The sequence below is a fragment of the Henckelia pumila genome, chromosome 3 (genome assembly GCF_033568475.1).
Source record: "Henckelia pumila isolate YLH828 chromosome 3, ASM3356847v2, whole genome shotgun sequence".
NCBI classification, from domain to species: Eukaryota; Viridiplantae; Streptophyta; class Magnoliopsida; order Lamiales; family Gesneriaceae; genus Henckelia; species Henckelia pumila.
The window spans coordinates 22,378,570-22,404,893 of NC_133122.1; the positions used below are offsets into that span (position 1 = coordinate 22,378,570).

General features: G+C 39.6%; 3 protein-coding genes across 3 annotated transcripts; 1 reads left to right on the forward strand and 2 right to left on the reverse strand.

Moving 5' to 3' along the window:
- The first annotated feature begins 9,632 nt into the window (after positions 1-9,632).
- On the forward strand, positions 9,633-12,380 carry LOC140887545 (RING-box protein 1a). Its single transcript, XM_073294844.1, has 5 exons — positions 9,633-9,857; positions 9,975-10,025; positions 10,119-10,178; positions 11,961-12,032; positions 12,113-12,380. The coding sequence occupies exons 1-5, from the start codon at positions 9,695-9,697 to the stop codon at positions 12,148-12,150; spliced, it is 384 nt and encodes a 127-aa protein (XP_073150945.1). The 5' UTR covers positions 9,633-9,694; the 3' UTR covers positions 12,151-12,380.
- A 7,562-nt stretch (positions 12,381-19,942) lies between these two features.
- Positions 19,943-20,335, reverse strand: LOC140888248 (uncharacterized). The gene has a single exon (XM_073295938.1). The coding sequence runs from the start codon at positions 20,333-20,335 to the stop codon at positions 19,943-19,945; it is 393 nt and encodes a 130-aa protein (XP_073152039.1).
- An 840-nt stretch (positions 20,336-21,175) lies between these two features.
- LOC140888249 (uncharacterized) lies at positions 21,176-23,347 on the reverse strand. Its single transcript, XM_073295939.1, has 3 exons — positions 22,919-23,347; positions 21,849-22,480; positions 21,176-21,761 (listed from the first exon to the last, which is right to left on the reverse strand). Exons 1-3 carry the CDS (start codon positions 23,345-23,347, stop codon positions 21,176-21,178), a joined length of 1,647 nt encoding a protein of 548 aa, XP_073152040.1.
- Between the last annotated feature and the right edge of the window lie 2,977 nt (positions 23,348-26,324).

Consider the following 26,324-nt stretch of genomic DNA (forward strand, 5'->3'; position numbering starts at 1 on the left):
TCAATCTGTCAAGATTTCTCAAAAAGGATCCCCCTATCGTCGTTGAAGGCAATTCTGACACCCAAAGGAGGACCGCGGTTGACGCATGGAACCACAGCGATTTCCTGTGCAGAAACTACATCTTGAATGGCCTTGATGACAGTCTCTATAGTGTCTACTCCTCTATCAAGACTGGCAAGGAACTCTGGGATTCCTGGGAAAAGAAATAAAAAACTGAAGATGCAGGCATAAAGAAGTTTGTGGTTGGCAAATTTCTGAACTTCAAAATGATAAACTAAAAAATTGTGATGAGTCAAGTGCAAGAAATACAGATTATCTTGCATGACTTGTTGGCTGAAGGGATGGAGATCAACGAACCGTTCCAAGTCGCTTCTATCATCGAGAAGTTTCCACCACAGTGGAAGGACTTCAAAAAATACCTTAAGCACAAACGTAAGGAGTTAAAACTTGAAGACCTTATTGTGAGGCTTCGCATCAAGGAGGACAACAGAAACACTGAGGCCAAGTCACATAAAAAGATAATGGAAACTAAGGCCAAAGAAAATCTGGCGGAGTCAAGCATGAGTCACAATAGAAAGTTTCCAAGAAAGTTGCTACAAATGTGGAAAACCAAATCATATGGCAAGGGACTGCAGACTTCCAAATAAAAACAACAAAAATCAGAAACCAAAGCAAACAAACATGGTTGAAGAAAGGTATGTGCCTTTGACAATTTTTGATATTGATTTAAGTGCTGTTATTTTAGAGACCAACATGGTAGATGATCCAAGCGGATGATGGATCGATACTGGCTCTACGAGCCATATTTGTGCAGAAAAAGATATGTATTCCACCTACGCCACCGTTGGAGATAGAAAGTTGTTCATGGGAAACTTGCAACTTCGGATGTCGTCGGAGTTGGGAATGTAGTGCTAAAAATGACGTCGGGCAAGGAGATGACGCTCAAGAATGTGCTACATGTGCCAGACATTCGTAGAAATTTAATATCGGGCTCCCTTTTGAGCAAGGCATGGTTTAGATTGGTGTTTGAATCTAATAAGTTTGTATTAACTAAATCTGGTGTATTTGTTGGTAAAGGGTACCAAGATAGTAGTCTCTTTAAATTGAATGTAATGAATGTTATCCTCCCTGAGGCAAAGAATAAAATTATTGGTTCTGCTTACTTGACTGAAAGTTATGATTTATGGCATGAACGATTAGGACATGTTAACTTCAACACATTGCAAAGACTTGCAAATTTAAATGTCATACCTATGTTAAAAAAAAATCCACAAAATAAGTGTGAGATTAGTGTTGAAGCGAAAATGGTTAAAACTCCATTTCATTCTATCACGAGAAGTACTATGCCACTCGAATTAATACACACTGATGTTTGTGATTTAAAAATGGTACAAACACGAGGTGAAAATAAGTACTGTATAACATACATTGATGACTGCACCAGATATTGTTATGTGTATTTATTGAAAAGCAAAGATGAAGCAATCGAAACTTTCAAAAAAAATATAAGACTGAGATTGAAAATCAACAAAGTTCAAAGATTAAAATGATTCGAAGTGAAAAGGTGAAGAATATGTGGCTCCTTTTGAAGAATTTTGCTCAAATTCGGGCATCATTAATCAAACGACAGCCCCATACTCACCTCAATCTAATGGCGTTGTAGAACGCAAGAATTGAGCATTAAAGGAAATGATGAACACGTTATTAATAAATTATGGCTTACCTCAAAATATGTGGGGTGAAGCGATTCTCTCAGCAACTCACATTCTAAATAAGATATCGGTCAAAGGGAAAGATGAAACACCGTATGAACAGTGGAAAGGTCGTAAACCTTCTTACCAATACCTCAAAGTGTGGGGGTGTTTGGCTAAAGTAGAAGTACCTAAGCCAAAACAAATAAAAATTGGACCTAAAATGGTTGACTGCATATTTATTGGATATGCATACAATAGTAGTGCATATCGATTCTTAGTGCATAAGTCAACAATTCCTGACGTAAAGGAAGGCACAATCATGGAAATCAAGGAATGCGGTGTTCTTTGAAGATATATTTCCTTGTAAAGAAAGGAAAGAAATAAGTTCGAATAAGCAAACTTATGAAATACAATTGAAACTCCACAAACCAATGAAGAACCAAGACGAAGCAAGCGTGTAAGAGTTGAAAAGTCTTTTGGTCCTGATTTTCTAATATACATGTTAGATAATGAACCAAGAACTCTTCAAGAAGCTTTATCAAATCCCGAGGCTCCGTTTTTTGAAGGAAGCTATACAAAATGAAATAGATTCCATCATGCATAATAATACTTGGAAGTTGGTTGATCTCCCTCCAGGATGTAAACCTTTGGGATCCAAGTGGATCCTTAAAAGAAAATACAAAGAAGATGAATCTATAGATAAATATAAAGCTCGCCTCGTGGTTCAAGGTTTTAAACAAAATAAGGGATATGATTTCTTCGACACGTACTCTTCGGTTTCTAGAATAACATTGATTCGTGTTTTCATAGCCATTGCTGCATTGCATGATATTGAGATTCACCAAATGGATGTTAAAACCGCATTTTTGAATGGAGAGTTGGAAGAAAAAATTTATATAAAACAACCAGAAGGGTTTATTGTACCCGAAAAAAGAACAAAAGGTGTGTAAACTAATCAAGTCATTGTATGGACTTAAACAAGCACCTAAGCAGTGGCATCAAAAGTTTGACACTGCTGTTTTGTCAAATGGTTTCACAATCAATGAATGTGACAAATGTGTCTATATTAACGGTACTACAAATGCATATGTAATTGTTTGTTTTTATGTAGATGACATGTTAATCATGGGAAGCAACCATGAATTGATTGTGAAAACAAAGAAAATGTTGAGACAACATTTTTACATGAAGTATTTGGGATTGTGTGATATTATTCTAAAGATTAAAGTCTCTAGAACATCTGCTGAAATTATTTTATCCAAAACTTATTATGTAGAAAAGGTTCTTGAACGATTTAATGCCAAAAATCGTCCTCCGGCTAGAACACCTATGGAGTTGGGTACACATTTAGCCATAGAGGAGAACCTGTTTCACAAGTGAAATATGCAAAGGTGATAGGAAGTTTAATGTACTTAACTAACTGTACCCGTACTGATCTTGCATATACAGTAAATAAACTTAGTCGATTCACAAGTAATCCAAGTGATGATCATTGGAAAGCACTAATGAGAGTGCTTGGATATTTGAAATACACTTCAAGTTATGGAATATTGTATACAAAATATCCTGCGGTCCTAGAAGGATATTGCGATGCTAATTGGAATTCTGAAATAAAAGACTCCAAATCTACTAGTGGATACGTATTCACAATCGGTGGAGGAGCAGTGTCATGAGGATCTTCTAAACAAACATGTATAGCTCGGTCGACTATGGAATACGAGTTTATTGCTTTAGATAAAGCTGGAGAAGAATCCGAGTGGCTTCGAAACTTTCTAGAAGATATTCTTTGTTGGAATAAACTGGTGTCTTCCATTACTATTCATTGTGACAGTCAGACAGCAATAGGAAGAGCACAAAGTAGTATGTACAATGATAAATCTCGACATACTCGTCGAAGACACAATACTATAAGACAATAGATCTCAAATGGGGTTATTTCGATTGACTATGTAAAGTCAAAAAAAAACCTTGCGGATCCGCTTACAAAAGTATAAATAGAGATCAAATGTACAAACTACTAAGAGGAATGAGTTTAAAATCCACAAAATAAAATATTTATAGCTGTAACCCAAACTTGAGAATTGGAGATCCCTAAACCTTGGTTCAATGAGACAACTAAGTTATAAATATTAGTTTGAGTACTTGGAATCTTTATTCGCTCATTCCTAGAACATCCAAGTATAAAATACCTGCAACATGTAGTGAGGTTAAGTTTTTTTTTAATGATTCTTATACCTATAAGAAAGAGTACCGCATGATACTCTTGATAGGAGATCACCTATTTAAGTGCAAAGTATTGGCCGCTTTGATTGAAACACTTATGAATCTAAGATATGGTCTAGGGCCAAAATGGACACAACGTGAGAACAAAATATGTTAGAGTATTGCTATGTAAATACTATTGACTTGGTTTACATAAATGGTTGACTAGTTCAAGATATCGTATCACTATGCAACTAGTAAATCCTATAGTATATTACTAAGGTAGGTTCAAAGCCACAAGCTACCTATCATGATGTAACAATAACTCATAAAGACTTTCTAGTGAGAATGCTAACGTACGTGAAATTCATTCATGTGGGGGATTGTTGGAAAAATTTGAATGTGGTGAATGAAATTTGAATTTGGTGAATGAATTTGAGGGAAAAACTTGTCTTAATGAATTGGAGGGAGGAAAAGGCTTATCCCACATTGGAACAACTCCAATGTATTTTTCTCATTATATAATCCAAATTTGGATTATGGGATTAGGCTCTTAGGGTACCGGATGTTTTGTAAAGGGGCAAGAAGCTAGTCGATGCAACTAACACACACGCGCACACGCAGCCGGCTGACCGGCTCGGCTCGGCTTGGCTCGATGAGGTGAGGTGAGATGGGGTCTTATGATCGCCCAAGCGGTAAAATCTTACCGCTCGAGCGCACTGTTTGTATTCCAAAAAGTCACGATTCTTTTTGGGCTTTTTCTATCATTGGTTACATCTTTAGGCTATAAGACGTGTTCTTTGGGACCCAGTCTATATATATGATAAGTTATAACGCATAATAGATATATCTTTGACATCTGAAAACGAAAAACATCAGATTTCATACTTTTCTGCAAATTCTTTCTTCTCTCTCACAAAAGTCAAGTTGACACATATTTTTGTTCATCGAAGATCGAGATATTTGTTGTGCTACTATATCTAGGTCGTGAAATCGTTGTATTTTAGAGACGATTGCCGCCAACATTGAGCACTATTAACATGCAATTTCATCTTGCGGATAGAGAGATTTTCTCGCCTCGACTAACTCATTGTTCGTTGTTGCTGCTGCTATTTTGTTGTTCAGAATTCGGAATACATATCCAATAGCACACTCTGTTTTGTCATTGGAAAATATGAGCATGCGAACAGTCATTCTCATTTATAAAATAAAGAGTGATTTATACTTAGCATAACTAATCATGGAAATGTTCATGCTCAAAAAATGTATTAAGAGAGAAGTTGCATCGAGGATAAATTTGTTGGAGGTAAATATCTAGTTTATCAAAATTGTTTGACCGTCTACCCTAAGGATAGGTATCACAAGTATGAGAAGTAAAAGCTGCTACTGGGTGCAACCACGTATGATGAAGTCTTCAGTCCTAAAGGCATTCACCTTCTTTCAATCATGCGATACAAGGTTTTATGAAAAATTTCTACCGATCCAAAAATTCTAGAGGATTTATAAGGAGATCTGGGTTTCTGGATAGATTCTTGGAAAATTTCCATCCTAAGGGAGATATGCGTAGCTAGGATTCAAAAATGAAATCTATTTACATTCCCTATTACGTTCTTATTGTCTACTGCTATAAAATAAATTGCAATAGATTAAAAGATAGAAAACAAGAAAGCTTAGTCGTGATTTGAGATGCTGTTTTCTAGTTTTAACGAGACACTCATTGATATTAACACTGAATCTGCTTCTAAACTAGTTGTAAACAACTTCAGTTGTTTGTGGTTATTTTTGGTTCAACATCCGATTTATTCTCTCCAGATAAAATTCTGTTAAACATTCTTAACAGTAAGGTAGACAGTGATCTTCTTGAAGGTGCAACTGTCAGGAGTGCTGAATGAGTTATTCTGTTATAACATGTCTTTTGGTTCTAATGCATCGTTTAGGAATGAGAAATGATCCTCGCTCTGATACCACTTATCAGGATTGAGATGCTACTGCTCCTGGGATAGACAAGTAGTGAGTTACTACTGGTCTGAAGCTGATTTTGTAGAGACAGTAGCTCCTTGCTGCTAGTGAGTTCAGTAGTGTGAGCCACTAAACTCTCCTTTCTCTTGAATCTCGAAAGTCGACCAACAAGTATACTTGTGCGAAAAGAGGTCAACTAGGAGATTGAAATGTATCAGTCGGTTCTACTGGTTTGTGAATGTAAAAAGAAGTAAATAACATAGTAGATTGTTTTTGGATGTTCGGAGACTCAACTGCTCATGTGTCACCCCTTCTTATGGTTCTTTCAGAAGGTACCACTAAAAAACTTTGAGTATTACAACCCTTGCAACACCCCACCTCAGCTAAGAATTACTCTGCTGCCTATAACTGAAACTCCTAGACTCAAGAAATCAATTCTCGACTGATCTTACAAGAGTGTTTTGGTCAGTTCACTCAACTGGTTAGTTTACAGAGTTTGTACAACTCAACACATAACACAAAATGATCCTAAGAGATCTGATAAGTCTATATGCGTGTGCTAGTGTTCTTTGACTTCTGTATATGATATTCTATGTAATCGTCGAACTCTTTTTGTATGTATATAACAACTGAAAGTGTTCAGTTGCTCTTTGCTAAGTTGTAAGTGGTGTGAGTTCTGTAAGCCGGCACATTCTTCTGTATGTCGTGGTCTCTATTTATATGTACAAGATAACAATCAACTTTGATTCAAATAAATTCGTTGATAAATAACTGTTTTCTTGTCCTTTAGTTCACTGTAGAAAGGTACACCGTGGCTACGCAAGTCGGAGTCTACTCAGTGTACTAGAGACATTTGGATAATATCTTGGACTAGTTAATAGGATGTTGTCTGCTATTTAAGTTTTTTTGCTTTTGTTTCTGCTTTTCACTTTTAAGCTCTTATGCTTCTGTTTCTATTTCGCAGTTAAGCTTTTCTGCTTCTGTTTCTGTTTCGCGGCTTCTGCTACTGTTGTTGATGTGCATAATTGTTTTGTTAAACAACGAAACTTAGATATTTGATTTCCTAACAATGATGATAAAACATAATTGAAATTTAAAAATAGTGATAATTAAATTTCAAATTTTGAATTGAAAATCAGTACATTATAATATAAAGCATTTATTTCTAATGTTTATGGAAATTTTCACATTTATATGAACAAAAAAATAATTGAAAAAGTAGTGATATCATACTATCAAATTTAAAATTTTAACTGAAAATTGATACATTATAAAATATATATATTTTTTCATGTTTATGGAAATTAATTTTCATATTTTTATGAATACACAAAAAAAAATTGAAATTAGAAAATAATGATAACATCGGATTTAATTTTAAATTTTAAAGTGAAAACTGATATATTATCATATATAAATATAGGGATGGCAACGGGGCGGGTTTGGAAAAACCCGGGACCCGCCCCGCCCCTTGAACCCGACGGATCCAATCCGAGTTAGAATCGTTGAACCTGCAAAATTTTATATAATTAAAATTTTATTAAATAAAAAATTTAAATAAGTTAAAAAATTTAAAAAAACATCATTAAATTTATTTTACGAATTTATATTAATAATATTTAGGACAAAAATATTCTCACAAGTTAAAATGGATTATTTTTTATTTAATTAATATGTAATAACAAAAGAAAAATTATAGTAACATATTTTCATATTAAAAATATCATAATATAATAAAATCATTTCAATCTAAAAATATTATAAACTCAAATTATGAATAAAGTATTGATTGTTTAATATAAAAAAAATAATTATATATTATTAATATATATACATATGTATTTTATATTTAAATATTAATATATATATTTTTGACGGGGTGGGTCCGACCAAACCCAAGACCCGCCCCAGTCCCGGATGTGGACCCGTTTGATCGGGTCTAGACCTGCATCGCGCGGGCAGGGTTTAATGCAGGGCTAGGTTTTAGACCCGACCCATTTCCATATATATATATATATATATATATATATATATATATAATATTTATGAAAATTTTCACATATACGTGTACACAAAAAAAATAACCGAATTTTGAAAATGGTGATAACATCCGGGAAAATTTCAAATTTTAAACCGAAATTTGAGATAATATTATATATATAGTATTATGAATATTTTTTCACGTATATATGGAAATACAAAAATTAACTAAAATTAAAAAGTAATCATAAAATCCGATCAAATCTCAAATTTTAGCTTAAAATTTGTGCAGTTATCATATATAGCATTTATGGATATTTTTTTACGCACAAAAAAACTAATTGAAGGAAAAAATAGTTATAGTATCCAATTAAATTTTAAATTTTGAATAAAAAAATCATTATCATCTTCATCATTATTACATATAAAATTAATCATCAATTATTTCATTTTTTGTAATTACATTTTGACGGTAAACTACTATTTTAGTAAAAACTCTACTTTTATATACACAATAATATATATAGATGAGGTCAACATTACAAAGTTTAATTAGTTGCCTAATTTTTTTTTTGGAAAATTGCTTTTTTAGTTCTGTATGTTTGTCACTTTGTGATTTTAGTCCTCTATATATATTTTCATATTTCAGTTTTAGTACGCTATCTTTATTTTTTGTGTGTGGCAATTTTAGTCTTTTTTTTTCTGATGTGGTGCTGATGTGGCACTAATGCAGTGCTGATGTGGAGCTGACATGTATAGTGTCACTTAAGCATTTTCGAATAAAAAAAACTGAAATTGCCAAAAATCAAAAATACATGATTAAAACTAAAATATGATAACATAGATAACCGAAATCGCAAAGTAACGAACATAAAAGATCAAAATTACAGTTTTTTCTTTTTTTTTAAAATCAAAATGTATCTAATGATGTAATAGTTGTTATCTAAGGTAATTATATTAGAAAACAAAGGGCCCTATTGTGCATAATTGTAATTTGTTTTTAAAAACTTTTATTTTAAAATTTTAAAATGCCAAAATTCGTCATAAATTTTATTATATCTCAAATATAAGCTCTCAATTCTCATCCCAAAATATGTCCAAGAATATTTATATTATTTATATTTTTTCCACATGTTATCCTATTTCACAATTAGGATGATAAAAAAAGTCTTATAATATATAACATACCATCTTTAAGCCGCATCATCTTATTTTACTCAAAATTCGTAACAAATTATTTTTAAGTCTTTTATCAAATGGTCTCACAAATTTATATTTATGAGATAAATCACTTCAACGACACACTCAAGATTTTCAATCGATGGAGGCTAATGCAATATTTTTTTTAACAACAATTAATACAATACAAAAATATAATAAAAGTCATACATTAAATTTATATAAAATTTTTTCTAAATTTTATATTTTGAAAATACTGAATAATAATAGCTTCATTCATCAAAGTAAAGGTCGACTAACAAATAGATACATATCAAAACACAGGTCGAATAACAAGTAGATCTATATCTACGGTAAAAAAAATAATATTTTTGAAATTAAAAATATTAATATACATGATTCAAGTTGCATTGAAATTTATCTCACAAAACTTATATCATACAAAAAAAAATCAAGTAATAGTTTTTTTAATTTAATTATTTTGAAATTTATACGCTACAAGTCTACAAGCCCGGTCGATGTCCACATATGTGCTCATCTTGTGCCGGGCCCCACCTTTATTCAGATGACGTCATTTTGAATTTTGTTTTTCCTCTTTATTTCGACTTGAGTAATTACCAATTTGAGCAGCAAGTAGTTGTTTCCCCATACGCGAAACCCCGAACCCTAGCTAAACGAAGATGGCGTCGCTGGACACCGACGTGAACATGATCCCCGCCGGAGAGGGATCTTCCGGTGCTGGACCCTCCAACACTACTCCCACGCCGGTGCCGTCGCAATCTTCCAAGAAAGCCAAGCGATTTGAGATCAAGAAGTGGAACGCCGTCGCTCTCTGGGCTTGGGGTATTCTCTGAATTCCGATTTTTATCTTTTGATCTTCGTGTATCTATTAATTGTTATGTTTTGTGTGCTCGAATTCTCGATCCGTTTCCACAGGACCTAACCCTAATTTTTATGCAGATATTGTGGTCGATAATTGTGCTATTTGCAGGAACCATATTATGGATCTCTGTGAGTTGTGTGTTTCCTGTTTTTATTTGTTGATTATTTGTTTTCGTTTCGATTCAGTTTGTTTATTGTTTTGCGATTTAATATGTTTATTAGGCATCGAGTGTCAGGCTAATCAAGCTAGTGCGACCAGTGAGGAGTGCACTGTTGCTTGGGGTATGTTTTTCTCTGTACTGCTAGATTGGATTGTTCTTCTGTTGCTGTATTGCGAATCTTTGGTTTTCCTGTGGCTGGTTTTGGTGGTTTAGCAATTTTAAGCTTTATATGAATTATGGGATAGTAATTAGGATCGTAACTAATGTTTTTAATTTTCCGTTGGGCTATTGCAATCATTCTGGTTATTGGTGTAGGTAAATTTAGATTTGGTAGAAGCATTCTTCATGGAGAAGTGTTTCTACGCTTGCCTAGCTATTTTTTCCCACTGTTTATATTGAATGATATTAGTCTTGGTGGCTGAAAGTGATTAATAGTCGGTAAGCCATGAAGCAACATGTTCTTTACTTGTGGTTTTCAAATTTCTTTGATTTGATATAAGTTCCTCATTTGATTTTTTTATCTGCTATAAACAAATGTAACGCTGATTTTGCATCAGCCATCGAATTTTACATGCATTATGCTCCCATGTTAGAGGCTTATCTTCAATTATTCCTGTTTTATATGCATTGGTTTCGAAAAAGTTGTAGCAATATAAAAAATAAACAGTATTAGAAGCTTTGAGATACGGAAGATGCTAGAACTCAATGTAATCGTACTTCTGCCAGCACCCGTAAAAATTTATGTTTTCCACATCCTAATATCCTACAAAGTTCTTTCTTGTACTATTTCCTCTGCAACCCCCATTTCTGTTTTAGAATCCTTTCAGATATGATTTCCATAACATTTTTTACATCATACTTATGTTTCTTTTCTTTGAAAATGCCATAGGTGGAGGCACCAACCATACTAAAACAGCCTGTCTTTTATTAGGAATGAATTATAGTGTTTGGGTGGCAAATTTGTTGACTACTGAAATACGAGGCCCTAGTCATGCTACATATTCGAAGAATTCTCACCAAGCCAAACACTCAACATTTGAATACTCGTGCACTCTATAGTACCAAGTATAGAAACATATGATCAAGTATGTGATTGTAGTTAAGTCAACAAAATATGTTAGGATGCTGCATGCTTACATTAATTTTATTCAAGTTCTGATAATTTATAGCTTTTTATTTGGGGCTTCTAGTGGGAGCTATATCTTTGTAGCTCTCCTGCTATTTTTAGGTGGTTTTCTTAGGTTCTGTGTTAGTATCTAAGAAGCATTTTGTTGTTAAAAATTTGGTGCAACTAATCAGGTATTAATGTAGTGAATTAGTTGCTGAAATACACGGACAGTGTACGGTAGAATGCTAAGTGTTCTGGTGAATCGTCAACTTTCCTTGATTATTTTCAATTATTTGCTGCGTTGCTTTTCCCAATCGAATTACCCAAAAAGATGTGTCTGCCGACCAATTGTTAAATATTCCCCTCCCCTCGTCATCATGTTAAGTATATATGTCTTTGCTTTAAAGTGCTTGTAAGAAGCTCTGTAAAAGCTCCCTCAATGTTTAAATAAGCAGGTTTAATCACACCGTATTACAGATTGTGTAAGGGATAGCTAAGAAAGCCAAATGAACATTATATTTTTGCTCGACAAATTTTCTGAAGGTGGATTTATTCTTCGTGGCTGCATTTTTGTATCCTGCAAGAAATGGAAAATTTTAAAAAATTTCCTTGCATCCCAGGTTAAATTATACGCTGCATTTCATCTTATACCCTGTTCTGTATGATCACTTTATCCCCGCCTCCATGGTCAAATATTCGATAAGATGGATGGAAACTGGTTAATGTTTGGTATTTGATGAATGCGTATAAACATATAATTTTTTGTATTATGTGTTTTGGTTCACGATCATGCAGGTGTTTGCAATCACGCCTTCCATTTCCACTGCATCAGCAGATGGCTCAAGACTCGCCAAGTTTGCCCCTTGGGTAAGTGTTTTCTCATGCTGAGATTTTTCCGAGGTTCGATTACTCATGTGCCGATTCTAACATTGAACTACACTTGACAGACAATAGTGAGTGGGAGTTTCAGAAGTATGGTCACTAAAGTCATTGCTGAATCAATGTGGGGGGCATTCTCATTTTATGAAAGAGTTGTGAACAGAGTGGAAATACTTTAATGCTCGAGTATATTTTTAGTAGCAATCTGGAAAATTTATAATTCTTGCAACTTTGTTATATGTGTATGTCATGATTTGAATCATTTTGCATCAAACCTGTCACTTAGAAGTTATTTGATATTTGGATGCTTCCCAAAACTCACAAGTTACGCCTCTATTTTTTCGGCCTTTTGAGCTAAATTATTTTACCATACTGAGAAAACTTTGATCCTGAACACCTTAGGAGTGCACACGAGTCGAGTATCATACTAAAGTTTGTCTTGATTTGAATTCTTTTCGCTCGAAATCTATCAGTCATAATTTGACTCGTCTGTTTGAAAAACTCTGGCATATGGACAAAAAAATATTACGATTTAATTATGTATATATATTGATAAAAGTGTCTTAAATATATATCCTCTAAAATATATTTACTTGGGACATCTCGAGAATGGAGAACCAAATTTGCTCCAACTTTTTTTTAATATAGGTGCTCTATCTTGAAGCGAAGGATTGCAATGTCAGTGGTAGTCAAAATCTATCATATCATGTAACAAATATAATGCATCGTACAGTCGTAATAATCTTTGTAGAACAAGTGATTACCAATTGCCAAATCTCCATAATTTACCTAACTTCTTGTTGTCTCTTTCAAACTAACATTAAAAATTTGAACTAAGGTAAGGTGCAGTTTGAAAAGTCATGGTACCGAAATTTGTATGTCAAATTAGTGAATTTTCCCCACACAACATAAAATGGTTCTGAGTATTGTTGTGAAAAACTTGTGAATATCTGCCGATGATCCATCTCGAAACACCTTATTATGAAAAAATAGAAAATAAATATATAAATAAATAAACAAAGAAAGAAAGAAAGAAAAAAAGAAATATAAGGATTTTTTATTTTTATTTAAAAAAAGTGTCTAGTCTCGAGAACAATTAATTAATTGCATTATTTTTATTTTTTAAGATGGAATAAACAAGAAATATTGTCTAGAGGGAATAAATTTTTGTAATGCTGGTTAATCAAAAATCAAAGCTTAAAAAAATTTAACAAAACACCCACTTACCCTACCCTTTACAGAATTGGTTTTCGGAGTGTTCGAATTGTTCAAAAAATCTTTCTTCAGAACTGCTCCAAAGCTTGCTCAACTGGTATTCGACTATTCGCTTTCTCCTCGCTCAATTGAATGCTCAAACTCGAATTATGCTATGCTTTTACTTAGAAATAGTGTAAACCCTTAGTCTGAAATTCCAGTGTTACTTATAAGCACATTTCTGGCGGTTATCCTTTCATTTATTGTGATTAATCATCTTGATTTCGAATTAAATTTGTTGTTCCAAAAATCTGGTGGTTGCTACAAAATCTCAATCAAATTAGTTTATCTGTTATGAAATGGCAAATGGATGCTCAACTGAGTTCTTCTCAACTGATATGGGTAGTCGACTGAAAAAGTGAGAGGCCGGGGGTCGGGGGAAAGAGTTGAGTCGATCAGGCTTGACGATCGGGAGAAGCAAAACGAAATCAGGATTTGTCCTAGAAACGGCGGCAGCGGCGGGTTCTCACAGTAGGACTCTACTGAAGGTAGGCACTAATCTTGGTAGGACTCAGTTGTTATGACGGCTAGGACTCTGAGCCGACTTAATATTCTGGTCGCAATCTCAAGTTTATCGGTATATTCTTTTATCTTTTAGAGATTCAAAAGTGTTTTCAATATTACCGCGTAGGGGTGTAAACGAGCCGAGCTACTCGTGAGTAGCTCGTGAGTAGTTTGGTCAAAACTCGACTCGAGCTCGATTTGACCGAGCTCGAGCTCGAGAACATACAATCGAGCTCGAGTTCGAGCTCGAAATATATGTGTTCGAGTAGCTCGCGAGCTACTTGATAACACATATAAATATAAAATATAATATAAATATATATAGAAATATAATGTATATAATATTTTATTTATTTTTTTATTCATATAATTATTTATTTGATATACCTCAATAAAGTGATCTCCTTGGATGAGCTGAAGAAGCTCCTCCAAATAAAAGATGAAATGTTGCTGACCTGAAACCACTAACAAGAGTATTAAGGGGGGCCGGAAGGTGTTCCTGCGTATCCCCTCCGACGCTCAAGTCAGATGCTAGGATAGCGAAAATATAGAGAGTGGTGTGTGCACACGAGTGAAAAATTAGGATTCAAATAATGAAAGTGAACCTGTTATTTATAGGAGAGAGCTCCGGATTTAGCGCCTACCTTTCTTATCAAGGATCCGCGAATCTCGGGATCATAATCCCGAATCTTTAGGCTGAGATCTCGCCCGAATCTTATCTGACAAAGAAAATAACAATACACTTAATTTGAGCTGAACTGTCATCATGAAGACGCTGTACTGCTGCTCTCCCTGAGATCATATATGGAAAAGGGGTGAGGGAGTTATTGCTGAACCCCTAAACTCAATCTGAACACTGATCCTAACATCTTAGCTAGCTCATCAAGGTTGTCCAATCCCTCTACTAAGATAACTCCCTACTGACATCAAGGCTGAGATGAACTCCAGAGCTCCCAACCTAAGATGGAGATGATGGTAGAGGAGTTTGGATGAGCTCCTGAGATCCCAAGATGATCTCCCGACCCGCGCTGGATGATGGTGGTGGAGGAGTTTGGCTGAGCTGCTGAGCTCCCGAGCTGAGCTCCCGACCCGAGCTGGATGATGGTGGTGGAGCTTAACTGAGCTCCCGAGCTCCCGAGCTGAGCTCCCGACCCGAGCTGGATGATGGTGGTGGAGCTTGACTGAGCTCCCGACCTGAGCTGAATGATTTTGGCTAGCTAAGGATTGATCTTTACCTTAGGGTCGTTTATGAGCTGAGGTGATTTCCTCTTCGGGGTATCACAAGTCCCTCCCATAAAAGTCGAATTGAGGTCAAAGACTCAAAATTCGTTTTTATGCTGAGATGACCCTAAGTGGATGCTGAGCTGAGGTGCCTCACCAAGCCCAGCTATCATTCTGGCAAGTACTATGTAACGGTAACTTTTTGAATTTTACTCGATCTAAGCCGTCCACCTGTCCCAAGATCAACGACCTGGATTGATCCGAGCTTTCTATAAATAGGCCTCACTGTAAAAATTTCATTTTCACTTTTTCCGTCTCTTGCTTTTGTGAATTCTCTCTTGAATTCCTTTTTTTTCCGAGCTCCTTTGCTTTCCTTCCTTTCCTAAAGTTTCCGAGCTCTCTAAGTAAGTAAACACTCCTCATGGCTACTTCTTCCCGAGCTCACTCTGGGAGCTCAGACGAAGTATTTGCTGAGGTGGATCGATTTGATTCCCTCACTCTTACTGCAGGAGAGCCTATAGGCCAGGACCCTGCTTTCGCATCATCCTCTGCTCAGGATGATGACCTGGGCTACGACCCTGAAACCCCTGCGGTGTCGTGGTATGAGCAATACCCCTCCGAGCTGGATGCTTCGGATGAGGACAAGATAAGAGCTCTAACCCACGCCCCTAAAAATTATGAGTTTATCATTCCTGACCCCACAGAACAAGCTAACCACCCTCCTCCAGGGTATTATACTTTTTATTTAGATCAGCTGGAGGCAGTTCTTAGATTTCCCCTCCCCTTACTTTTCCAACAGCTCAGCCGATATTATGAGCTTCACCTAGGACAGTTCACCCCCAACTCCTTCCGAACTCTTTGTAGTTTTGTAGTTCTTTTTAGGACTCTGGGCTTCGAAGTTAACTGTTTTACCATTTGTAACTTCTTGCTGCCCAAACGTTCTGAGGAGGGCCCCTTTTACTTTTCCTGCCGACCCAACTGCAAATTTTTTAAGGGTTCTCCCAGCTCCAATAAAAATTGGAAAAATGCCTTCTTTTTTGTATGTCCCTCCGACGATTGGGACATATGTTCTGCTTGGAGGGATGTTCTCCCACTCCTACCTGTTCCCGCCCCGGGCTTTCGTCAAGGGGAATTGTTTACTAGAGCCCAAAGGGCTATAGGGGGAAGGTGCTTTGATGTCTCTGCCCTTTTGGCAGAGGACCTGCTCTGCCACCATGGGCTCAGCTCGGCAGATGTTTCCGTTTGAGGAAACTTAGGTACGGCCCTTCCCCCGCCCGTGCTCCGCTTTACTAATGTTATGCTATCTCATTTCTTGTCCTGATCTTCCCTATGTCTCGTGCAGAAAAAAGGGTTATGGATTCAGCCATGAAGAGAATGTTGGAGAAGAAGAAAACAACTGCCCCATCAGGGAGCCGGGCTGCAGGGAACTCAGCCAAATCTAAAGCCCCTTCACCACGGGCCACTAGCAAGCCTGAGCCTTCTGCCACCCCGTCCAAAGGCTCGAAAAGGCGGGCACCGTCAAGCCCTCACCCAGAGGTAGTGGAGCTGGACTCCGGGAAGTCTTCTATTCCGGAGGTGGCGCCCCTTCGTCAGTTCAGGGCAGAGAAGCCTCAGATTTCCGTGGTCCGGTGCAGGACCAATTTCTTCGAAATGTACCACGATGCCCTACGCATTGTGGGGGTCGGGCCTACTCCAACGGCTGGGTCAGTCCTCCGGGATATGATTTCCCAGGCTGATGCCGATTATGTGAAAAGCCTTGGATGGGCTGAGCTGATGCAACGTTCTAACACTGCCTCAGCTGAGGTAACCTTCCAGAGTTCATTACTTTATGTTCTTCTTTTATATTCTTTTTTAATTGTTCTTTTCCTTTCCTAGACTGCTGTCCTGAACGCCGAGATGCCCCTCCGAGCTTCCATGACTCGAAAGCAACTTTCTAAGGATGCCCGAGGTTATGAAGCTCATTTCGCTGAGCTTAACCAGTTAGCGGAGGACGCGAAGCTTGGTTATGAGAAGGAGGTAGCCAATCTCCGAGCCCAGATGGAGGAAATGAGGATGGGCTTCCAAGCTGAGCGGCTGAAACATCAAAGTGACCTCCGGGTCTCCGAGGTGCAGAAGGAGAATCTTCGAGGCGAACTCAAGGGGTCCCATGATCAACTTGCTCAGGCCCTTCAAGAACTGGAAGAGTCCCGAGCTGAGCTTTCCAAGGGAGCTGAAGGCTTCAAGGAGGCATTCTTGAAGTCCGATGAGTATATAGATGAGGTGGCTGCCCAAGCCTATGGTTATCTAGCCAAAGGGTTTGACGGCTGCACTCAGTAGTTCAGGGTGGCAGGCTATCCTCCTGAAGGGACCCCTGTGGACTTCCTGGACCTAGACGGGTTTGCCCTCTCCCTTACCTCAGCAGAGTCAGCAAAAGAGGATGGGGGCGCAGATGAACAGGGTGAGGATGAGGGTGAGGGAGAGAATGAAAGTTAGTTTAGGGTTTTTGTTAATGTAAACATTTAAATTTTTGCCTTCTTACGCTAGTTTATTTGCTTTACATTTTCCTTAGTCTTCATAATTCGAACTGACCTCCTTAACCTTTCCCGATGAGATAAGCTATGCTCCTTAAGGAAAGCGTAGTAAAAATTAAAAATAAAACCAACACTCGACGGTGAACCGAGCTGAGCTCCCTTAGAGGAGGTAAGATTAATTCTTCAAAATAGGCTCACCCGAAGGTAAGCTGAGCTGAGCTTCCTGAAGGGAAATAAGATTAGAATTTTTTTTTTTTAAAAAAAATAAACTAACACCCAAAAGTGTCGAGCTGAGCTGAGCTCCCCGGGGAGAGAACAGTACGGATTTAAAAATAAACTAACATCCGGAGGCGCTGAACAGAGCTGAGCTCCCTAAGGGGAGCAAAGTACTTGTTTAAAAATAAACTAACACCCGGAGGCGTTGAACAGAGCTGAGCTCCCTAAGGGGAGCAAAGTACTTGTTTTAAAATAAACTAACACCCAGAGGCGTTGAACAGAGCTGAGCTCCCTAAGGGGAGCAAAGTACTTGTTTTAAAATAAACTAACACCCGGAGGTGTTGAACAGAGCTGAGCTCCCTAATGGGAGCAAAGTACTTGTTTTAAAATAAACTAACACCCGGAAGCCGAGCTGAGCTACCAGAGCCGAGCTGAGCTTCCGGAGCCGAGCTGAGCCTCTGGGACCAAACTTCCGACCTGACCTGAAATATATTCTCAGATCGCCTAAATGGACTCCCGAGCTCCTGAGCTCCCCAGCCAAAATTCCTTGACCGCCAGCTCATCTACATGAGAGCACTATGAAGTGACCCTTCATAATTATCAAGCGCGTGCTTAATTAACTTGCTAACACCATTCGTACTTGAGTATCTAAAATGAGCTAAGGGCTGAAATCAAAGTGCCGTAACTGAACTGAGCCCAAAAATCAGGGTCGAGGTGACTAGACTAAGGTAGAGAGCTGAACCAAAGTCAGGAGCCTAAGAGGCGTGACTAAGGTGATGAGCTGAACCAAAGTCAGGGGCTCAAGGAGCGTGACTAAGGTGATGAGCTGAACCAAAGTCAGGGGCCTAAGAGGCGTGACTAAGGTGATGAGCTGAACCAAAGTCAGGGGCTCAAGGAGCGTGACTAAGGTGATGAGCTGAACCAAAGTCAGGGGCTCAAGGAGCGTAACTAAGGTGATGAGTTGAACCAAAGTCAGGGGCTCAAGGAGCGTGACTAAGGTGATGAGCTGAACCAAAGTCAGGGGCTCAAGGAGCGTGACTAAGGTGATGAGCTGAACCAAAGTCAGGGGCTCAAGGAGCGTGACTAAGGTGATGAGCTGAACCAAAGTCAGGGGCTCAAGGAGCATGACTAAGGTTATGAGCTGAACCAAAGTCAGGGGCTCAAGGAGCGTGATTAAGGTGATGAGCTGAACCAAAGTCAAGGGCCTAAGGAGCGTGACTAAGGTGATGAGCTGAACCAAAGTCAGGGGCTCAAAGAGCGTGACTAAGGTGATGAGCTGAACCAAAGTCAGGGGCTCAAAGAGCGTGACTAAGATGATGAGCTGAACCAAAGTCAGGGGCTCAAGGAGCGTGACTAAGGTGATGAGTTGAACCAAAGTCAGGGGCTCAAGGAGCGTGACTAAGGTGATGAGATGAACCAAAGTCAGGGGCTCAAGGAGCGTGACTAAGGTGATGAGCTGAACCAAAGTCAGGGGCTCAAGGAGCGTGACTAAGGTGATGAGCTGAACCAAAGTCAGGGGCTCAAGGAGCATGACTAAGGTGATGAGCTGAACCAAAGTCAGGGGCTCAAGGAGCGTGACTAAGGTGATGAGCTGAACCAAAGTCAGGGGCCTAAGGAGTGTGACTAAGGTGATGAGCTGAACCAAAGTCAGGGGCCTAAGAGGCATGACTAAGGTGATGAGCTGAACCAAAGTCAGGGGCTCAAGGAGCGTGACTAAGGTGATGAGCTGAACCAAAGTCAGGGGCTCAAGGAGCGTGACTAAGGTGATGAGCTGAACCAAAGTCAGGGGCTCAAGGAGCGTGACTAAGGTGATGAGCTGAACCAAAGTCAGGGGCTCAAGGAGCATGACTAAGGTGATGAGCTGAACCAAAGTCAGGGGCTCAAGGAGCGTGACTAAGGTGATGAGCTGAACCAAAGTCAGGGGCCTAAGGAGCGTGACTAAGGTGATGAGCTGAACCAAAGTCAGGGGCCTAAGAGGCGTGACTAAGGTGATGAGCTGAACCAAGGTCAGGGGCTCAAGGAGCGTGACTAAGGTGATGAGCTGAACCAAAGTCAGGGGATCAAGGAGCGTGACTAAGGTGATGAGCTGAGGCACATTTACATCAATATTTCTGAAAAAATAACTGCTTATAGATAAACGTAGAAGGTAGCTTGCATGAATTACAAATTAAAGGAAAATTGAACTTGCAACATTTAAGAATAATATTTGCGTAAATTGTAAGCGCTCCAAGGTCTCTTCAACATCTTTCCTTTTGAATCCTCCAAGTAGTAAGCATCCGAACTGAGCCTCATCACCACCTTGTATGGTCCTTCCCATTTAGGGTCGAGCTTCCCTACAGCCACCTCCTGAACTTTTTTCAGCACCAAATCTCCTACCTGGAAATCCTTCCTGCGCACCCGACGATTATAGGACCGAGCTATCCCGTTCTTGTATGCCTCCATCCTGATAGCAGCAACTTCTCTCTTTTCACCCAAAAAGTCTAAGTCTTCCATCCTCCTCTTTCCATTTTCCTCATCATAGGAAATGATCCGAGCCGACTTCTCTCCAATTTCTGCCGGTAGGACGGCCTCGTTTCCGTACACCATACTAAATGGAGTCTCTCCAGTCCCAATTCTTGGTGTGGTACAATATGACCATAACACACTAGGGAGGCGTCTTCAAGCTTTGCACCAAAGACCTATTAGTCACCTCCACCTGACCATTACTCTGAGGATAATGGACAGATGTGAAGTGTTGCTGAATTTTCATTTCTTTACACCAAGCTTGCACTAGAGCCCCTTGAACTGCCTCCCATTGTCAGATATGAGCTTACGTGGTACTCCAAATCTGCACACAATATTCTTCCACAGAAATTTCAAGACTTCCCCTTCAGTGATTCGAGCTAAAGCCTCTGCCTCAACCCATTTAGAGAAGTAATCAATAGCAACCAACAAGAATTTCTTTTGAGCTGGGGCTGGAGGGAAAGGACCCACAATATCAATTCTCCATTGATCGAAAGGACATGCTGCTACTATCCCTTTCATTAACGCTGCTGGTTGGTGCTGAAGTCTACTATGTCTTTGACAACTATTACAAGAAGTCACCAAAGTTATGGAATCTTTCAGAATAGTGGGCCAAAAATATCCCGCCAGGAGAACCTTACGGGCTAGAGAATAAGACCCTAAATGATTACCACAACACCCCTCGTGTATCTCCTTTAGGACATAATGAGCTTCCTTGGGGCCTAAACACTTGAGAAGAGGTCCGGCAAATGACCTCTTATAAAGAACTCCCTCCATCATCACAAAGCGGAGACTCCTTTGTTTCAACCGATATGCCTTCTTAGGATCCGTTGGTAACTCACCCTTCTCCATGTAATCCAAGAGCTCCTTTCTCCAGTCACTCTCTTCCTGAGCTAATGGTGCGAGCTCAGTAGAGGGTGTCAATTACACTTGCACGACAACTTCCCTGGTCTTCCAGTTATGAAGTGAGCTAGCCATCTTGGCGAGATAATCTGCTTTTTCATTGCCCTCCCTCGGAATTTGTTCAAACAATACCTCATCAAAGAAACCCTTAGCTTCCTCTATCGCCCTCATATATTCCTTCAGCTTTTCATTTTTGACTTCATACGTTCCATTCACCTGCTGGGCTACTAACTGTGAATCAGAGTAGAGGTGCACCCGAGCTGTCCCAGCTTGCTTAGCTGCTCGGAGGCCAATCAACACAGCCTCATACTCTGCTTCGTTATTAGAAGCTCGAAAATCCAACCTAACTGCCAATCTGATCTCATCTCCACGAGGGGAGATCAAAAACACCCCCACCCCACATCCTTCACTATTAGAAGAGCCGTCAACGTATACTTTCCACAAATCCTCTGCTTCCATATGTCTCGTTTTGGCAAGGAAATCAGCTAACGCCTGGGCCTTAACGGCCGTCCTTGGTTCATACTGGATATCATACTCACTGAGCTCCGTAGTCCACTTTACCAACCTTCCCGAAATATCAACTCGAGTTAATATCCTCCCAATATGGCTGTTGGTTAGCCACAATAGGATGTGATAGAAAGTAAGGTCTGAGCTTCCTTGCTGTCATAACCAAGGCTAATGCTAACTTTTCCACCTCTGAATACCGAAGTTCTGCACCCTTAAGGGCATGTGAGAAGAAATAGATAGGGTGTTGAGCTGTTCTCTCCTGCCTAATAAGTACTGAGCTAACAGCCCCTTCCAAAGCTGATAAGTAGATGTACAATGGTTCACCAGGAATTGCCTTAGCCAACACAGGAGTTCAGCTAAGTAGCTTTTTAAGTCATCAAATGCCTTCCCGCATTCATCATCCCATTCAAACTTCTTGGCTTTGCGAAGCACCTTGAAGAAAGGTAAGCTTCTATGGGCTGATCTTGATATAAATCGAGACAAGGCTGCAATCCTTCCTGCCAACCTTTGAACTTCTTGCAAGTTACGGGGAGCAAACATGGATCGAATAGCCTGCACCTTCTCAGGATTGGCCTCTATGCCCCTCTCAGTAACCATATACCCCAAAAACTTACCTCCCCTGACTCCGAATACACACTTCTCCGGATTAAGCTTCACTTGATAAGCCCTCAAAGTCGAGAAAGTCTCCTTAAGGTCGGCCAGCAACCCCACATCATCCTGAGACTTTACCAGAATATCATCTACATAAACTTCCACATTTCTGCCAATTTGGGAGGCAAACACTCTGTCCATGAGTCTTTGATAAGTGGCCCCTGCATTCTTCAAACCAAAAGGCATCACTCTTTAACAAAAAGTTCCATGAGAGGTGGTGAAACTTACTTTGTCCTGATCTTCCTCCACCAGAGGAATTTGATGATACCCCTGATATGTATCCATGAAGCATAAGTACTGATGACCTGCCGTTGAATCAACCAATTGGTCAATTCGAGGCAGTGGATAGCAATCCTTTGGGCATGCCTTATTTAGGTCCCTGAAATCAACACACATTCTCCACTTGCCTGAACTCTTAGGGACAAGGACCACATTGGATAACCAGGTAGGGAATTGCACTTCCCTAATGTGTCCTGCCTTAAGAAGTTCCTCTACCTCTTTTTTAATGACCTTATCTTTGTCTGGACCAAAGTGTCTCTTCTTCTATTTTATCGGTCTTACTCCCGCAAGAATATTTAGTCGATGAACCATAATTTCTGCACTGACCCCTGTGAGCTCCGATACAGACCAAGCAAAAACATCTTTGTTCTTTTTTAAGCAACCAACCAAGTTTTGCTTCACTGATGGGCTCAGATCAGCAGCTAATTTGACAATCTGAGCTCCCGGGATTAATTCCACCTTCTCATGACCTTCTTCGGACATCAGAAGCACCTTATATCCGTGCACCTTCGATGTTCGACCTATTGAAACCATTCCTACCTCCCTCTTCTTCTTCTTTGAATCAATCCTTACCTCATTCACATAGCACAACCGAGCTGCTTTCTGATCACCCCGAACAACCCCCACTTCTCTTCCACTTGGGAACTTCAACTTCTGATGATAGGTAGATGCCACGGCTCGGAAATCACTCAGGGCAGGGTGCCCCAATATTCCATTGAAAGAGGATGGTGCCTCCACCACGGTGAAGCAAGCCATTTTGGTTACTCTCTGCTCTCCACTCCCAAGGGACAAGGGGAGCACTATCTATCCCAACGGTTGCAGAGCATGACCCGTGAACCCATACAACTCTGTGGTGATTGGATCCAACTCAAATCCTTCCAATTTCATTTGGTCCAGAGTTTCTTTAAAGATAATGTTTACTGAGCTCTCAGTATCCACAAAGATACGAGCCACGTCATAATTGGCTATGGTCAAGGTGACCAGTAGGGGATCATTATGAGGTAGCACCACATCCTTTAAATCTTCCCTTCCAAAACTGATGTTCGGGTCAGTGGGACAGCTGAGCTAAGAACTTACCTCAAAATTTTCCAACCTACGCCCGTGAGCTTTGCGAGCCCTTCCCGAATCTCCCATCCGTACTACCCCCGGAGATCATATGGATAACACCCCGATTGGGATGATTTGCAATTTGTTGCACCTTATCTCCTTGACCGTTTTGAGGAGCTCTTCCCTGATGATCACCTTGATTCTCTCTAACTTCATTCCTTTGATTCCTCCATTGGGGAGCTCGGCCTTGGCGAGGAGTATTTGCTCTTCGAGTCAGCTCAGCTCTGATTCGAGGGTCATCATACATGATCCTTTGAACCTCCTCACCTAGCCTCTGACAATCATTGGTGATATGCCCATACTCCTGATGAAAATCGCAAAACTTGTCAGATGGCGGTAACCGCGGGCCTTACTCAGCATTACGGGGCCTCACAAGTGCTCGTCTATCCTCACATACTTGCATTGCCTTCTCCAGGCTTACCGATAGGGGTACATAGGGGTAGGGTCCTTTGACCCTGTTCATCTCTTCTGCCACCCTCTTCCTTCCTCCTTCTGTCTTCCCCTCTGCCTTTGCTCCCACCTTGGCACTGGGCTTACTCCCAGACGTTCCTTCCTGTCTCCTCTGCCTCTGTGCATCCTCCAAATTCACGTACTTCTCAGCTCGACTAATGAGCTCATCATAAGTCAAATGAGGCTTCTTGACTAAATATCTGAAAAACTCTTCTCCTCTCAACCCTTGAGTGAAAGAGTTGACCAAGGTGTCAGCAGGTACTTCCAGAGCCGCTGTATTGAAGCGCTGAACATACTCCCGCAACGATTCCACCTCAGATTGCTTCATATTGAACAAACTGAGAGAAGTCTTCAAATATCTCTTGCTACTCGCATATTGGTGTAGAAAAGCTGAGCTGAATTCATTGAAACTCTGAATACTACCAGGCTGTAAAAGGTTGAACCATTGCTGGGCTGACCTTACCAAAGTAGTGAGGAAGACCCGACATTTAATTGCATCTGAATATCTATGCAACAAGGCTGCATTTTCAAATCTCCCCAATGTTCCTCCGGATCTGAGCTCCCGTCATATTCCCCTAAAGTAGGCTGCTTAAAATTTGCAGGGAGTTCCTCATCTAGAATAGCCCAAGCAAAAGGACTTTCCCTCTGTATAGGCCCAGGCCGACCTCCTACTTGCTGACCTAGTCTCCTAATCTCTTCCCACACCGCATCCATTGGGTTTGGCTGACCCACAGGAGGAGGTGGTGGATTTTGTCCCATGGCCGCTTGCACCGTTTGAGTGATGAACTGGCTGAGCTGATCTACAGTCATATCCGCCATATTTCCTCTTCCCCTTCCTCTTCCTCTTCCTGCCATATCTACGTCTTAGCTCGAATTTCCCACGGACGGAGCCAATTGATATACCTCAATAAAGTGATCTCCTTGGATGAGCTGAAGAAGCTCCTCCAAATAAAAGATGAACTGCTGCTGACCTGAAACCACTAATAAGAGTATTAAGGGGGGCCGGAAGGTGTTCCGTCGTATCCCTTCCGACGCTCAAGTCAGATGCTAGGATAGAGAAAATATAGAGAGTGGTGTGTGTACACGAGTGAAAAATTAGGATTCAAATAATTAAAGTGAACCTGTTATTTATAGGAGAGAGCTCCGGATTTAGCACCTACCTTCCTTATCAAGGATCCGCGAATCTCGGGATCATAATCCCGGATCTTTAGGCTGAGATCTCGCCCAAATCTTATCTGACAAAGGAAATAACAATACACTTAATTTGAGCTAAACTGTCATCATGAAGACGCTATACTGCTGCTCTCCCTGAGATCATATATGGAAAAGGGGTGAGGGAGTTATTGCTGAACCCCTAAACTCAATCTGAACACTGATCCTAACATCTTAGCTAGCTCATCAAGGTTGTCCAATCCCTCTACTAAGCTAACTCTCTACTGACATCAAGGCTGAGATGAACTCCAGAGCTCCCAACCTAAGATGGAGATGATGGTAGAGGAGTTTGGATGAGCTCCTGAGATCCCAAGCTGATCTTCCGACCCGCGCTGGATGATGGTGGTGGAGGAGTTTGGCTGAGCTCCCGACCCGAGCTGGATGATGGTGGTGGAGCTTGACTGAGCTCCCGACCCGAGCTGAATGATTCTGGCTAGCTAAGGATTGATCTTTACCTTAGGGTCGTCTATGAGCTGAGGTGATTTCCTCATCGGGTATCACATTTTTTTTCCATTTCAAACTTGCATGTTATTTACTTTTAACAAAACATGTTAATCTTCTATTATTCTTCTGTTATTTATTTACCGTTATTTATTTATCTATTTTTTGGGAAAGTAAATCTTCCCATTAGTGGAAGCTGGAAGATGACGACCCGTGAATGTACAATTTGCACAATGTCAGACTGAAATCAACGATGACCAATATTCTAAAGCTTCCATTTTTCTCGATTTTCATCACGATATCGAAACATCGAAGAAATAAAATTATTTATTTAATTAGTGAATCCATTATATACTGGTAAAAAAAGTTTATAAAAAATAAATAAAACCAAGTTCGTAGGAAAAAAAAAGCTCATAAATCCCGTGTACAATAAAATATCAAATAAACAAATTAATTGCTAAAATTTATATATAGTAGCATCGTGACAGAAATAGTTTGGGCTACCACGTGGTAGTTGATGTGT

Coding starts and splice junctions, on each gene's coding strand:
- LOC140887545 (XM_073294844.1), top strand. CDS start 9,695: ATGGCGTCGCTGGACACCGACGTGAACATGATCCCCGCCGGAGAGGGA. Junction 9,858..9,974: donor CGTCGCTCTCTGGGCTTGGG/GTATTCTCTGAA, acceptor ATTTTTATGCAG/ATATTGTGGTCGATAATTGT. Junction 12,033..12,112: donor TCGCCAAGTTTGCCCCTTGG/GTAAGTGTTTTC, acceptor TACACTTGACAG/ACAATAGTGAGTGGGAGTTT.
- LOC140888248 (XM_073295938.1), bottom strand. CDS start 20,335: ATGGTGTACGGAAACGAGGCCGTCCTACCGGCAGAAATTGGAGAGAAG.
- LOC140888249 (XM_073295939.1), bottom strand. CDS start 23,347: ATGGCTTGCTTCACCGTGGTGGAGGCACCATCCTCTTTCAATGGAATA. Junction 22,481..22,918: donor CTGTATCGGAGCTCACAGGG/GTCAGTGCAGAA, acceptor TTTGGTTTGAAG/AATGCAGGGGCCACTTATCA. Junction 21,762..21,848: donor CAGAACTTCGGTATTCAGAG/GTGGAAAAGTTA, acceptor GCTAACCAACAG/CCATATTGGGAGGATATTAA.